This window comes from Hippopotamus amphibius, chromosome 1 (genome assembly GCF_030028045.1).
Source record: "Hippopotamus amphibius kiboko isolate mHipAmp2 chromosome 1, mHipAmp2.hap2, whole genome shotgun sequence".
NCBI lineage: Eukaryota > Metazoa > Chordata > Mammalia > Artiodactyla > Hippopotamidae > Hippopotamus > Hippopotamus amphibius.
Genome location: NC_080186.1, coordinates 135,866,093 through 135,879,595, shown reverse-complemented (window position 1 = coordinate 135,879,595; position 13,503 = coordinate 135,866,093). Strand labels below are relative to the sequence as shown.

Below are 13,503 nucleotides of genomic sequence, written 5' to 3'. Positions count from 1 at the left end.
CAGGTGGCGTGGATCAAGACTCTTGGATTCTAGCAGGCTCTCCTGACATCACCCTGGCCTAAGGGGGAGGCTCTGGGCAGGAAGGACTGACCCCAGAGACGCAGCCTCCCTGAAGCAGTCAGTCCTTTGGCTCTGAAGAAGTAAAGAGAAAGCCTCCAGGGGAAGGGAATGGGTAGGAGGTCAGGTCTTGTGGTTTGCTTGTGTTTTGCTTTTATACAGCTAGAAACAGGCACGAGCAACCTTCCTTGCAACTCACTCTTCTACTGCTGGTGTTTTTTTCTTTCTTAGATGACTATAGAGGGCAAGGAAAACACAGAAATAATGGTGGGTCTTTGGGAACAGAAAGACAAATGTTCTAAGTTAGAGGCAATCTGGCAGGGCGTAAGGTTTCCTCCAGTGTAGGAGGCAGACCACTGGCAGCACACACACAGTGTAACTGTGTGCTGTGTGGGCAAACTTCTTTATTTCAATAATTCTATGTTTATTTTCATGTATCACAAAGCCTTATAACTAATACATCAAACTTTCTGTTCCATAGATACTATTTTGGGATGAGGCTAAGTGGATTAAAGTTTTAAAGTGGGGGACGGGATTGATTTTAAAATGTAGTGAGGAAATACTAGCACAAGTGGAGATCAGATTTAGTAAAAAATCAGAAACGTGCGTGGTCCACGATGACTGAGGTTAGGGAAACACCAACAGGGAGGTCGAGATACATCTGCATATTCCTAACTCTGGCTCTTGGTAGCTGTATGAGAGTGGGCAAGTTATTTCATCTCCCTAAGCCTCAGTTTTCTCATCTGTGAAATGGAAATAATAGGTCTTGCCCCAAAGATGATTTTTTTGGGGGGAGCAGGATATTCAAATGGGAAACGCCTTAAAAGCAGGTAGTAATTGAGAGCCTGGTTAAAAAAAAAACAACAACAAAACAGAATTCAGTAGATACTATTTATTACTATTGCCATGATTATTCTTAGCCTGGTACACTGTAAGACCTCAGTTCACTGCATTTTTTTAAACACAAGTTGTCAAGACATTCTTTCCTTCGGTAACTATTTTTTGGACACTAGTGTGTTCTAAACCTGATAGTGTGGCTGCTGCAGCAGATTGAGAAGAGGGGGTGTAAAGACTCACTCTCACCCCTCAAGGTGCTCATGGCTCAGAGTTTGAGGGGGGGATGAGATGGGAGGGGAGGTAGGGTGATCAGCAAATAAGTTATTACCATGTAAAGCCACAGATGCTGTGAGAGGTGCAGGTACAAAATATCCTGTGAGCAGAGAGGAGGAAATCGACCTAGAAGAATCCCATTAAATGGTCTAGAACGGCTCTGTCCAATAGCCACCTGTAAACTGAATTTTTCACTTTATTTCATTGTAATTAAATTTAAAAACTGAAGGAATATAACATATTTTTCTATTTAACAGGCTTTTATTGTTTTGGCAGGACCACATTTCACTCTAACCATTGAAAATTCAGCACCTAAATGGAGAAATGCTTTTAGTGCAAAACACAAGCCAGATTTGGAAGGCTTAATGGAAAGTGATTTTTACGTTGATTACGTGTTGAACTGAAAATATTTTGGATGTATTTGGTTGAAAACATATTAAATTTATTTTTACCTATTTAGTGCTGTTACTAAAACATTTTAAGTCACTGTGTGGCTCGTGTTGTATTTCTATTAGACCAGAAGCAGAATGCAAATGACATTTAGATTAGAGAACTCTAAAAGTTCAGAGGAGACACCCGACTCTGGTTACCTTGGACAGTTCTTTCTGATAGATCTGCAACTAAGCTTGGAGGATCTGAGGGCACCAGCCAACGGGCTGTTCCTGGGGTTGCAGAAGGACAGAGGTATCTCTGAGATTTAGTCTAACTATAGGAACTTGGTAGAACTGCCAGATTTAACTTTTTTTTTTTTAATCTTGCAACCTTTGACCTTGGGCATGTTGTATAACTGCAGTGTCTCATTCTTGTCATTTGTAAAATAAGGATAATAAAATAGCTGCCACAGGACTGTCTTATATTAAAGATTAAATGATATCAGAGAAAACTAGTGTGGACATTTTATGAAACTTCAGCCTAAAAAATCCAAGTAATGAAAACAAGTGGAGGAACTTTACAATTGTGTTCATCCTTCTTGAGCTCCAAACATGTGAGTCAGGGAGCATCTCTCTCCCACCCTGGTATTAGAGGAGACACCAGCCCCTGCCTGGAGGTGAATTGGGTTCCACCTGAATTGGGATCTTCCATTGAGTAATTGGGGATGGGGGGTTGGGAGGGAACACCAGCCAAAGAGAGGAGGGAGGTTAATTCTGAACTGTGTTAAATGTCTTTCTGCTGTCGTTGCAATGCTTTGTGTAAGCCCAAAATGCCACAGCAGTTACAATGCTGCTACCTGTTGAGAGAAATGTGTACCTTTAGCAGGAAAGAAATGTGTGGGACTTAAGTGTCACATAAAGCACCTGAAATTAGCTCTACCAAGTAAATTGTCAGAAACTCAAAGTAAGCCTAATTGTGTCATTTATCTAATTGCAGATGAAAACGGCTTTTTTTGCTGGATTTAGGTGGCTTGCATTCCAAAAAGAAAGAATCCTTTATCCAGACTAGCTTTCTCCAGATAAAAAGTTGACTGTTGATATTAAGCATATCAGAGAACCAGGACTACCATATTTCTATGATTTTCACTTCCTACTGTATGATCAGGCCCTGGGAGAGAGAACTAATTTTTTTTTAACGCGATGTTTCTTTCCATCAGAATCAAGTTTTAAATGTTTTAGGTTAGGCATGTGAAATCCACTTAACTAAAAACCATTTAAGAGAAAGATCAAGCCCAATTTGCTAACATGAGATTTTTTTATTCCTGAGTTAAAAAAAAAATCCTTGAGCGAACCATGTCAAAAATTAAAAATTGAAAAGAACACTGGCAGCCTCCCCATGTGCCTAATTTGGCTTTGCTGAACAAATGACCAAATTGAAATGAGAATTACATACAGGATTTGCTCAGCATCCTTATTTCTTCAACTCATTTCTCACTCCTGAAAAATTACCAAGTTCACATGCAGGAGGGAACACATCGACCACAGCATCCTTGGACCAGGTAGAAACAGAAAAATGGTGATTTTAGATTCTAGGTGTGAATGAACTTCTGCGGTAGAAGTAATTTGTCATAGAAACCCAACCTAATGAATTTAGCATCAGAAAGAACCATAATGCCCCTTTTGTTGACTAATTTATTAACAGGTTATTTTTGCTCATGCCCTGCATTGCAAATCATAGTAATAAAAGTCTTAGGTGAGAGGAGAAGGCTTCTCTGCAGTGCCCTCATTGTCTGTTTTTTAAGGCATTTCATTGCCCGTAAGCTTCTCTGTCTTTAAGGAGATGGAAGTGGTAGTAGAGAGGGCACGAGACAAAGAATCAAGAGACCAAGTTTCAAATCCTGGCTCAGCCAGTCATTGGCTGTCATGGGCATCATCTGTACAGCAAAGGTCTGGACCAGATGACCTCTGAGCCTCTCTTGACTGTGGCTCTGCCATTCTGACATGGTGCAGAAAAGGAAGCCGCAAAGGTGTCTCTGATATGGGATTCAGGCCAATGGGGGAAGGATATCTAGGTGAATATACATCCCCCATCTTGACTGGTATTGGACTTGAGCTGACAGTTGTCCTGCTGTGAGCTGGGTGGTGCAGAACTCAGGCCATGTGTGTCATGGGGCTCAGGTTCAAATCACCCCTCGACCACTTACAAGCTGCATGTTACTTCAGTTCCTTGAGCTCTAATGTCTTCATCTGTGAAATGGGAGAATAATATACACACTCTTGATGACTGGCATACAGAAGGGCTTAATGAAAATTAGCTACAATCACCATTGTTGTAATGACAAAATGACCTGAGACCCAACAGGAAGTGAGACACATTTCTTGAGTGCCTCCTTCGTGTTTGATACTCCTGGGTTCCTGCCTCCTTTATACCGACAACACCGTACAAGGTTGGTTTGATCACCCCTCTCCCCATAGAGATATAAATGGCTGAGCGCATGTGCTTGATTCCATAACCAGCTGCCCCAACTACGAGCCCCTGTCAATGTGGGCAAAATTCCCAATACCTTTCTGCCTCAATTTTTTCATCTATAAAATGGGAATGATAACAGTACCCACCTCCAGGTTTATTGTAAAGGGTAGATAATGTATACCAAGTGTTCAGCAGAGTGTTGGCCACTGAGTCAGTACTCTATAAAAATGTTAGCTTTTATTCAAGCTAAGGAAATTGAAGCTCAGAGAGGTGAATTCATTAATACAAGTTCATCTGCTTATGAGTAATAGTGTGGGGATTTGAACCCTGATGGGACTGAATCTCTCAGGGACCTAAGACAGGGAAATAGCTCTTCCTTTACCCTGTTCCTAAGGCCCCCTGGCTTGTCTGCTAGTCTCAGGCTGCCTGGCTGTGGGCTCTGAGTTCAATCAGAAGGCTCACTGGTAGTGGTTTGCTGGGGGCTGTCCGGGACTCAGGAAGGCAAGTGACTCCAGACCCTCTTTCCCTTGTTTGCTGTAGCTGAGGGAACAGAGTAGGGCCCGTGCCCTAATTACCACCTCCCAGACCCCACCCCTCCTCACGTCCTCTTGCAGAAGGCTGCTTTTCATGAGAGAGTTCCCCCTCTTTGTTCCAGCACACACAGCACATCTCCTGATCGATATGACATCTCATCCTCTGAAACTTTCATAACATCTGCTTCCTAGGATGCTGGTGGCCGCATGCCGCGTGCAGCCCGCCTTGCCTTCCCTTTGTAGTTGGTGGTCTTGTGCACTGGCCCTCTCTTGAACAGGACTGCTGGTTGCTGTTCTTTAAAGAAAGATGAATGTTGTTTGGATTGTCAACACTGAATGGCAAGCTTTTGGGGCGGGGGGGGGCGGGTGTAGTGTGAGGAAGAAAGATGCATTGAGATGTGTGTGCAGATTGTGGAATGTGTTTTGCTATCACAAAAGCTCTTAAAATCCGAGACCGTGATTTATTTGCAGAATAAAACCTACTGATATTATCATTCTCTAAAGGTATTTTGATCACGTGGGTCCTTTCTTAGAGAAAGAAAGGCTTTTATTTTAGTCCTTTCCCGGGAAAAATAGCAGCAGGAACGGAGAAGTGTGGGGTGGGAAATGATGCTCTGTACGTTGAATGGCTCCAGGTGTGTATTTATCAGCCTGAGGATGAGCTGGTTCGATGGACAATGAGATGCCTGGCCAGCATCGCCTGTCCTTCAGTGTACATTCCTGGGGACCCCACACCAGAAACAGAAAGTGTACGTGAGCTCATGGGTCTGTCTTGCATATCGATCTGCCCGGTGATGCTGGGAGCCAGGGGGCCTTGTTAGAGGTCACCTGAGCACAGCAGCTACCACACACCCGCACTGTTAACTGTTGCCACCTGCAGTGTAGCAGGTGCGAGGGAATCACAGAGGTAGGGATGACACCAGCTTGGGGGCGCCATGCACCCTGAAGCGGTAAGGAGCCCCATTTGTTTCCTCCAAACAGAGGAATTGATTAATCTCATACCACTTCCCGCTTGCTGTACCATCCCAAGCCTGTCACGGGAATAGATTAATGTGCTGGTCCCTCCGTGTGGATTCTTCTTGTCTCAGGTACACACTGCTCTCTGGTCCCAGAGCTGTCTCATGCAACTGTCACCTTGTCCTCGTGGCAGACATGCAGGAGGGGCCAGAAAGTCTCCCGGCTTTTGTGAGGGTTAGAACTAGAAAGGCACAAACAAAATTCATGCTGAGGACCATTTTAGCACCATGGCTGGAAGATGAGAGAGTGCAGGTAGGGGGGTAAATGCAAGTGCATTTCTTCCAAGCCCCTCTCATTTCCCGTGGTCCTGCCAGGATTCTGGTGTCATATCTACAACTCATCTTTCTTCCGCTTCTGTGTAATTCCTTGGCCATAAGCTTTGCAACCATCTTGGAAGCTGCAGGCCGGAAGTTGGACGCAGGCAAGTAAGTTTGCAGAGCATTCTTGGGAGATAGGAGTACAAATCCCATTCCTAGTAAAGGGATTTGTGGGCGTAAACTTCCCTGCAGTGCTTTGAAAATTTATTCCATTCACTGTATTGCAATACAGTGGGGCGAAAATAAAAGAAATCACTTCACCAAGGCGGTTTGAAAGGGATTTTTTTTTTTAACTCCTTTAAGATTTGAATTTTTTAAACTCCTTTAAGACTTTAGGCATTTTCGAGAATGTTATCCCTCCAGGTTTTGTTTGCATCTCTTCCTTTAGGCAGAAGGTCATTTTGGCACTGACAGCCTTCTTAAAAGGGATAATTAATACATTCATACCCTGCAGTGGGCCCCCGCCTCTTTGAGGAAGAGGCACTGTACTCTACTGCATCCCCAAAGGATGATAAGCAAACTCACTAAGGAAAAAGTCACCAAACATATTGATTGTTAGCCAGCCGACTGTCAACGGTAGTTGCTAAACAGATTTATTTTCTATTGACAATGGCGATTCCTTAATGTTAAATAGCAAACGGGTTTTTATATTTATGAGGACTAATGACTGCTTCCACAAGGAGGCATCTGTTCCCGAGTGAGACTTGACGGTATTTAGTAAGCAGTTCTGCAGCCCACCTGCCTTGTTTGGTCTTGGCAAAGCAGTAGTTCATTTAAAGAACTCCGAGGGCCTGATGGCCTCCAGTGAGGTCTTGGAGCAAGTGACTCACTAGCAGGAGAGCATGGTGGTTGACTCTGCAGGTACATGTGTCTCTGTCTGAATCCCAGATTTCCCATTGACTGGCTGTGTGATCTTGGGCCAGTCCCTTAACCTCCCTAAGCCTCACTTTCCTTATCTAGAAAAAGTAGATTGTATTATCACCTTACAGGGTTAGGATGAAAATTAATGAGTTTTCATCCTCTTTAGAATCCTCCAGTGTCCTCCCATCTCACCCAAATATAAGGCAGAATCTTCCAAGGGCACCCACTCCCCACTGCTGACGACCTCCCCACCCAGCACCCCACATTCTCCTTTTCCCTTAACTTCACTCGACCCTGATGTCAGCATGAATTGCTTTCTTACTTCCTTCAAGCCTTGGCTCAAATTTACCTATCACAGACATCACCTTTAATTGGTCTACAATTAAACAAAAAAGTTTAGTTTCCCATCCCCAACTCCTGGCATTCCCTATCCCATACTCTACTTTTCATTTATGTGTTTAGTTTCTACTTCCCAGTGAGAACAACGAACTCGTCTTGTTAACTGCTTTATTCCTGGTGCCTAGGAATACACACCTAACACAGTGAGGGGCTCGGTAAATATCTGCTGAATGATAAATGATGAATAAATGATGCAGATAATGTAATTAGCCCAGTACCTGGCACAGTGCAAAAATAAATGTTAACTGTCACCGTCATCATTGAGTAGGTTCATTTGCAATGTGTTAATTTTCACTACTGCTTGCAAAAGTGCCTTTACAGATTGTCTATGCAAGTTCAAGGTTAGCTTTGGTGCATTTGAGTTCAGAGTAGTCCGCTATGTTTCTTTCTCTCATCTGGGCAGAGGCTCTTTCAGAATTGGCTATGTTTCCCACGAGAGCCCTGGCGTTGTTGACTAAATCAGCTGTTGTGGGGGAGGGAGGCCCAGCCTTGACCCTTCCCATCATCCTACCTAGTCCTTGAAGGAGCTTTGCCATCATCTCTAAGGCCCTTGTGAATCTGATCTCAGGCTGAGCCACGAGACCCAGCAAGCTTGGCTCCCTCCTCCCCTCCCTAAGCTCTGCTTGGCCTGAAGGCTTCCATTTTCAAAGGGAAAGTCCAATCTCTTCCTTCAGTTATGTATCAACAAGCCTGATCTTTAAAGATACCCCCGGTTCCTGGGGACCTGCTCAGCAAACACAGAACACCCGCGGGCCCCGTGTTTGCCCTCTTTGACAAGCAGGGGCTGAGCAGCTCTCTAGGAAGCGTTGCTGACATATTGATTGGCCCTCTTGTCAACTTGATCCTCCGCCAGCCAGTGAACATGGAAGGTTCTAAGTGGCACCCAGCAGGGCCCACACGTACCCTGATTACTATTTCAGACAACCCCCATTCCAAGCTGCCACTTTTCAAGGCCTACAACCTCCTGTCCTTGTGGTTGCTGGAGAATTCTTTTCCCCGCAACCAACCCCTCTCTCTTCCCTTTGCTTTGGCTCCCCCTGAGTATTTCTGTCCGAGCTTATCTGGCACAAACACAGGCAACTTCCCTAAGAAAACAGCACCCCAACTCCAGGTGGGTCTGTTTGTTATTCCTGCTGCAATCTGGGATCTGTGTGTGGTCTGTCCATCCTGCCTTGGTTCATTTTCAATACTTGATGAAAGTTTTCTCCAGTTAGCCAGAGGGATACTTTCAGAGTTTGGCTGCCCTACTGTGTTTTTAGTGGCTGATTTCCCAGCTGCCACCTGGATTCCCTGAACTTCCACTTGGAGCCTTTCCCTGTTTTGTCCTTGCTGAGCCGTGGAGGCCCCTTGGTCCATCCCAGGGTCTCTTGGGAGTGGAGCCTATCAAATCGTGATAGATTGTGCATTTCAGCTGTCAGTGGGGGCTGAATAACATCAGGGAGAGGGTCTCCCAAACTCATTTCACTTCTGACCCTCAGATGGTCCAAACAGGACCTTTTGGGATAAGTGGCTGAAGCACTGGTGGGGAGTGGAGGAGGGGACCACCCAGTGCGTCCAGATGTCTTTTGGGAGAAAATGATGAGGCCAGTGTTCACCCAAAATCTTGAGATGAAGAAGCAATAACTCTGGCTACTCTGAGCCTTCTCAGCTTTCTAAGCCTGATTCTGAGAGCAGATCAGAATTGGAGATATTATGACATAATGTTTAAAGAGCTACTTGTTGCTATTGTTGTTCACAGAGACAAATGTAGTGGCCTTAAATATGTGCTAACTCTTCCCAGCTCGGTTTTAGAAAGGATCCTGACCCTGTAAGTAAATAATTTTAAGGACTGCGCAGACACCTAGTGTATAAAAGGGGAATTTCTCACTTTGGGTATACTTGAATGTATCATTCAGGCGTGCCGCTGTAACAAAGAGCCCCAAACTCTCCGTGGCTTACAACAGTAACAGTTCCTTTCTCCACTCATTCTGTATTCTATCACTGGTCAGCCATGGCTCTGGGCTGTGCTGTCCTCACTCCAGACCCAGGCTGATCATGCAGCAGAGGGAAAAGATATGCAGCATGTGTGGTAAAATCAACAAAGTGAGGAACTGTAACCCTGCCCCCCGCCCCCAGAAAAGGGTGCTGCCTATATAAAATGGTGATTCATCAACCACAGGGAGATTATCATGAGTTGCACGGTTTGCCAAGATTCCATTGCAAACCAGAATTTGTAACCACATCCCTGTGAAATATGAAGCAGCCAGCCACCTCCCGCTGTAATCCTCCTCGGATTCTGAAAGCCCCCTGTGATCAAACTTCACAGTCAACAGCTTCCTCGTCTGTGAAATGGGCATGGTCATGGCACCCACCTCGAATGTAAGCTGTGAGTCTTGAGATATGATCTGTAGAATGTCTACCATGGTGCTGGCCATAGAAGAGGTCCGAGGACTGACAGAGGGCATTAATATCCAAATTGTCAAAAAGCTTCTCTTTGTAGACCTGTCCATATTGTTGCCAGTACTGTTTCATTCCATCCTTTACACCTCTGTATTATGTATTTTTTATTTATGAGTATCACGTCCTACCCCTCACATCTGCCCCCATGTGTCATTACTGATTCTAATAAATACTTATGGAGCACCTTCTATATTCAAGACACTCTCCTAAATCTTCAGGGTATGGCAGATGCTGAACCTCCCTCGGGCCCTAAGCAGCCATTATCCTACCTGTAAAGGGAAATCTTTACAAAAGGTAAAGAGAAAGACTGACTGAGAGACTGATTTCTCAGCCCCCGCCATCAAGCAGATTAGTAGCAGAATAAGAAACAGAATTCTCATTAGTCAGGAAACTCATTTACTTCACAGCTCCCCTGGGTCTTTATCCTAAGGATACTTCAGTCCATCCCCACAGGCCAGAAAGATATTCTTATTTTCCTACTCAAGTAAGAAAGAAGGAATAGCTGACCAAGGCAAAAAAAAAGTGCAAACAAAAAATACAAAAGCCTATTTCAGATCCGTGGCCCCCCACCAAAAAAAACCCAAGAGAAGGTGTTTCTACACCCAATATAGTTCTCAGTTATTTACTTAACATTCAATTCAGCAACCGAAAATATGCCCAAACTTGAGTTTCATTTTGCAACTTGAGTTGCATCACTTCTGCTGGGAGGACAGGGCTCATGCACTGCAGATTTGGCTCTTGTCCTTTTCCCATCTCCATCTCACTTTCTTATTTTTCCTTTCATTTCTGGGAGTTGTCTGGGAAGTTACTTGTATACTCTGACCCAAACCCTTCTCACCCCATCTGTGGTTTTCATGTTTTCAGAATTCTTTTTTTTAAATAAAGAGATACTATGGAACCCAAGATAAAAAGCAAGGGGGGCAGGCATCTTTGCAAACAGAGACTGCCGTTTCACGGATGCCCTCTGTACATCCAGTAAGACTGGAGTATTGCATGCTTGCTGATCTCCAAAGCTGATGGTTGCAGTATGTTCTGTAGCTTGGAATGACAAGATTGAGTAGCAGGAGAGGGGAGCAGTTTTGACAGGAGTCTTCATATTGATGGGGCAGTGGGGAGGTTGTCATCTGTGCCTAATGGGCCCACGGCTTCTTTCTCTGGGTGTGAAAAATCACAGCTTTGTAAGGCCTGGGCGCCAGCTGGACCTGCAGTATCTGTCTGTGTCTCTCTCTTAAAACATACAGACCCTCCTTGAAAGAAGCACATCTCTAATGCAGCAGCCAGACAGCTCCAGGCAAGCCCCGATAACCCAGTAGCAACTTTTTAAAATCATTTTAAAATAGCTAATTCCTTGGCTCCCTTCACCTGTTAATTACAAATCAGAAGCTATCGTTATCTTGAAACTGCCATGATTAGTTCTCATGTCCTGACCTCTGTACAGAGAAAATATGTCATTATTTGAGACAGTCGAATCTGGTCTCTTCAAGTAAGTGACCTACATAGAACAGATAAACTGCAGGAGAAATTAGGTGTTACCCAGACAGAAAGTGTACAGTAGATGTCACTTATTCTTATTAGCATGTATCATCTAAAAGAGTTGCAACAGTGCGCCTCGCACTTCCGAGTAGTGTAGAGAAAGAAAACTCAGACTTCCCTGGTGGTGCAGTAGTTAATCTGCCTGCCAATGTAGGGGACACAGATTCAATCCCTGGTCCAGGAAGATCCCACATGCCATGGAGCAACTAAGCCCATGCACTACAACTACTGAGCCCGTGAGCCACAGTTACTGAACCCGTGAGCCACAACTACTGAAGCCCATGCGCCTAGAGCCTGTGCTCCGCAACAAGAGATGCCACCACATTGAGAAGCCCGTGCACCACAATGAAGAGTAGCCCCCACTTGCCACAGCTAGAGAAAGCCTGTGTGCAGCAACAAAGACCCAACGCAGTCTAAATAAATAAAAGAGAGAGAGAGAGAAAGAAAACTTGGTTCTGAGGTGGGGACATGTGTAAGACAAAAGCAGATGTACACCCAGGGACACCTTGCCACCTTCATCCGTGGCCATCCATCTGAGCTGTAAGGTTTTAAGAAAGGTTTTTAACCTTAAAAGAAGGCAGCCTGACTTTAGGTGGTGGTAAGCAAGCAGAATTAATTGCCTTGTGAACAATTTCCTAAGCATTGTTAATTGCATGTCCTGTGGTTAATTGTTTCTCCCATGCCCGCATCTGTACTAGGAACCTTTCCCTGTCAACAGCTCTTTCCCCCCTGCAGTGTGGGAAACGTCGCAAAGGCATCAGCCTGTGTCCGGTTGAAATGCCAGACAGACATGGGGTGGTTATTGCCTGGCTGAGAAATAAGCAGGGGAAGGAACTCCTTATTTTTTCGCAAAGGAAGCATTTCTTAGATACGGACTTTGAAAGAATGCAGGTGTGTGGGACTTGCCTTTTGTTCCACGCAGTAAGGACAACTCACCAAGAACCATCAGACATAGGGGGATATTGAGTTTGCTCAACAAACTGGGACGTGGGGAGTTGGCACCAACAGAGTGACAGGGACGACTAGAAGGAAGTTCGTGTCTGGAGGTTTGAGGTGTGCATGGGAGTAAAGTGAGAATTTTGTAGGCGTGCTTGTTTGCTTAGCAAAAAGGAGGCAGTGCTTCAGAACTGTCTCATTCTGTACTGTGAGGAAGGGTGGGGATGGGGCAGGTGGGAGGGGCGTGTGAAAGAGGAGAGATGGAATTGTACTGTTTCCAGAAAAGGACTCCATTCCACCACTACCCCCAAGCTTTTTCCACCATAGGCTGAAAGGTATTCACTTATCAGGAAGAGGACGGGAATGGAAAAATCTTTTTAAAGTTTGGAATAATCAGGGAGGTGGACTTTATCATGGGCCAATACTACTGCAGATACTGAAGGCTGCATTGGTGTTTCAGCACAGGCATAGTCATCTGAGCGAGACTGGCAGGCTGGTCCCACTGGGGGAGACTTGATTTGAAACAGATTTAGATTTTGAGCAGTTTGGGGGAAACTATCCTTATCAATGCCCCTGGACCACCAGTCTCTAAACAGCTCTGTCGAGAGTGTGGGAAAGGCTGGAAGGAATAGAGAGTAGCCTTTACAGTGAGTCCAGAGGGGCATTTTCCCCTTTGTGGTGGCACCATTTGGAAGGTCTGGGCTATGTTTTCTCCTCCCTGCTCCACCCACCATCAAGGATGGTGTCCCCAGCAGGCTGTTTCCTTTCCCCTGGGAGAGGAAACCCAACCACCCGGATCTACTTGCCTTCTGTATGTAGCCACTCCCTGAGGCCTGGGGCAAGCCGTTTTTGAACTGCATCTTCCTTCAAAGGCAGTCGCTTGGAAAAGGCACCTGTCCCTCTCCCTTGACATTTGCATTGCTGAATTATCTATTCATATTTTCATTACTTTGTCTCTCCTGCAGCAATGCATCTGCTCGGACTCAATTGGCAACTCCAGCCGGCAGATGGACACACCTTTAACAATGGGATAAGGACCGGCTTACCAGGAAACGATGATGTGGCAACAATGCCATCTGGAGGCAAAGGTGAGGTTACAGCTGCGGCTTGCCCTCTCGAGGTCGCAGGAGAATTCAGAGCTCCCGCCACCTGGTTCAGGTTTTCTAAACCCCAATCTTGGAAGGTACGCAAAAGGGAGAAAAGGGGGGAGGAAAAAGCACTGCCTTTTCTAGGTGCCCCGGTTCCAAGCTGTCTGCTGTCTGTGAGCTGTGTCTGGCTGGAGCCACTTGGAGCTGGCGCGGTGCCCGCTCAGAGCCATGTGCATACCTACGCTATCTGCAGCGACTGGCACGGTCTGGGGCTGCTTGAAAGCATCTCAAGGCCTGGGCAGGAGCAGCAGCTGGAGCAAGTCCTGCCTGATGGGGAAAGCTGAGAGCAGCAGGCAGCACGTGCCACTAGAC

General features: G+C 45.4%; 1 protein-coding gene across 8 annotated transcripts in view; it reads left to right on the top strand.

Moving 5' to 3' along the window:
- Positions 1 to 13,503, top strand: part of TENM2 (teneurin transmembrane protein 2) — a 960,873-nt gene that overhangs the window by 719,243 nt on the left and 228,127 nt on the right. For all 8 annotated transcript variants that reach the window (XM_057729532.1, XM_057729570.1, XM_057729561.1 and 5 more), the window contains one exon: positions 13,009 to 13,131. In XM_057729532.1, the coding sequence (XP_057585515.1) occupies positions 13,009 to 13,131 (123 nt within the window). The remainder of the gene's footprint in view (positions 1 to 13,008; positions 13,132 to 13,503) is intronic.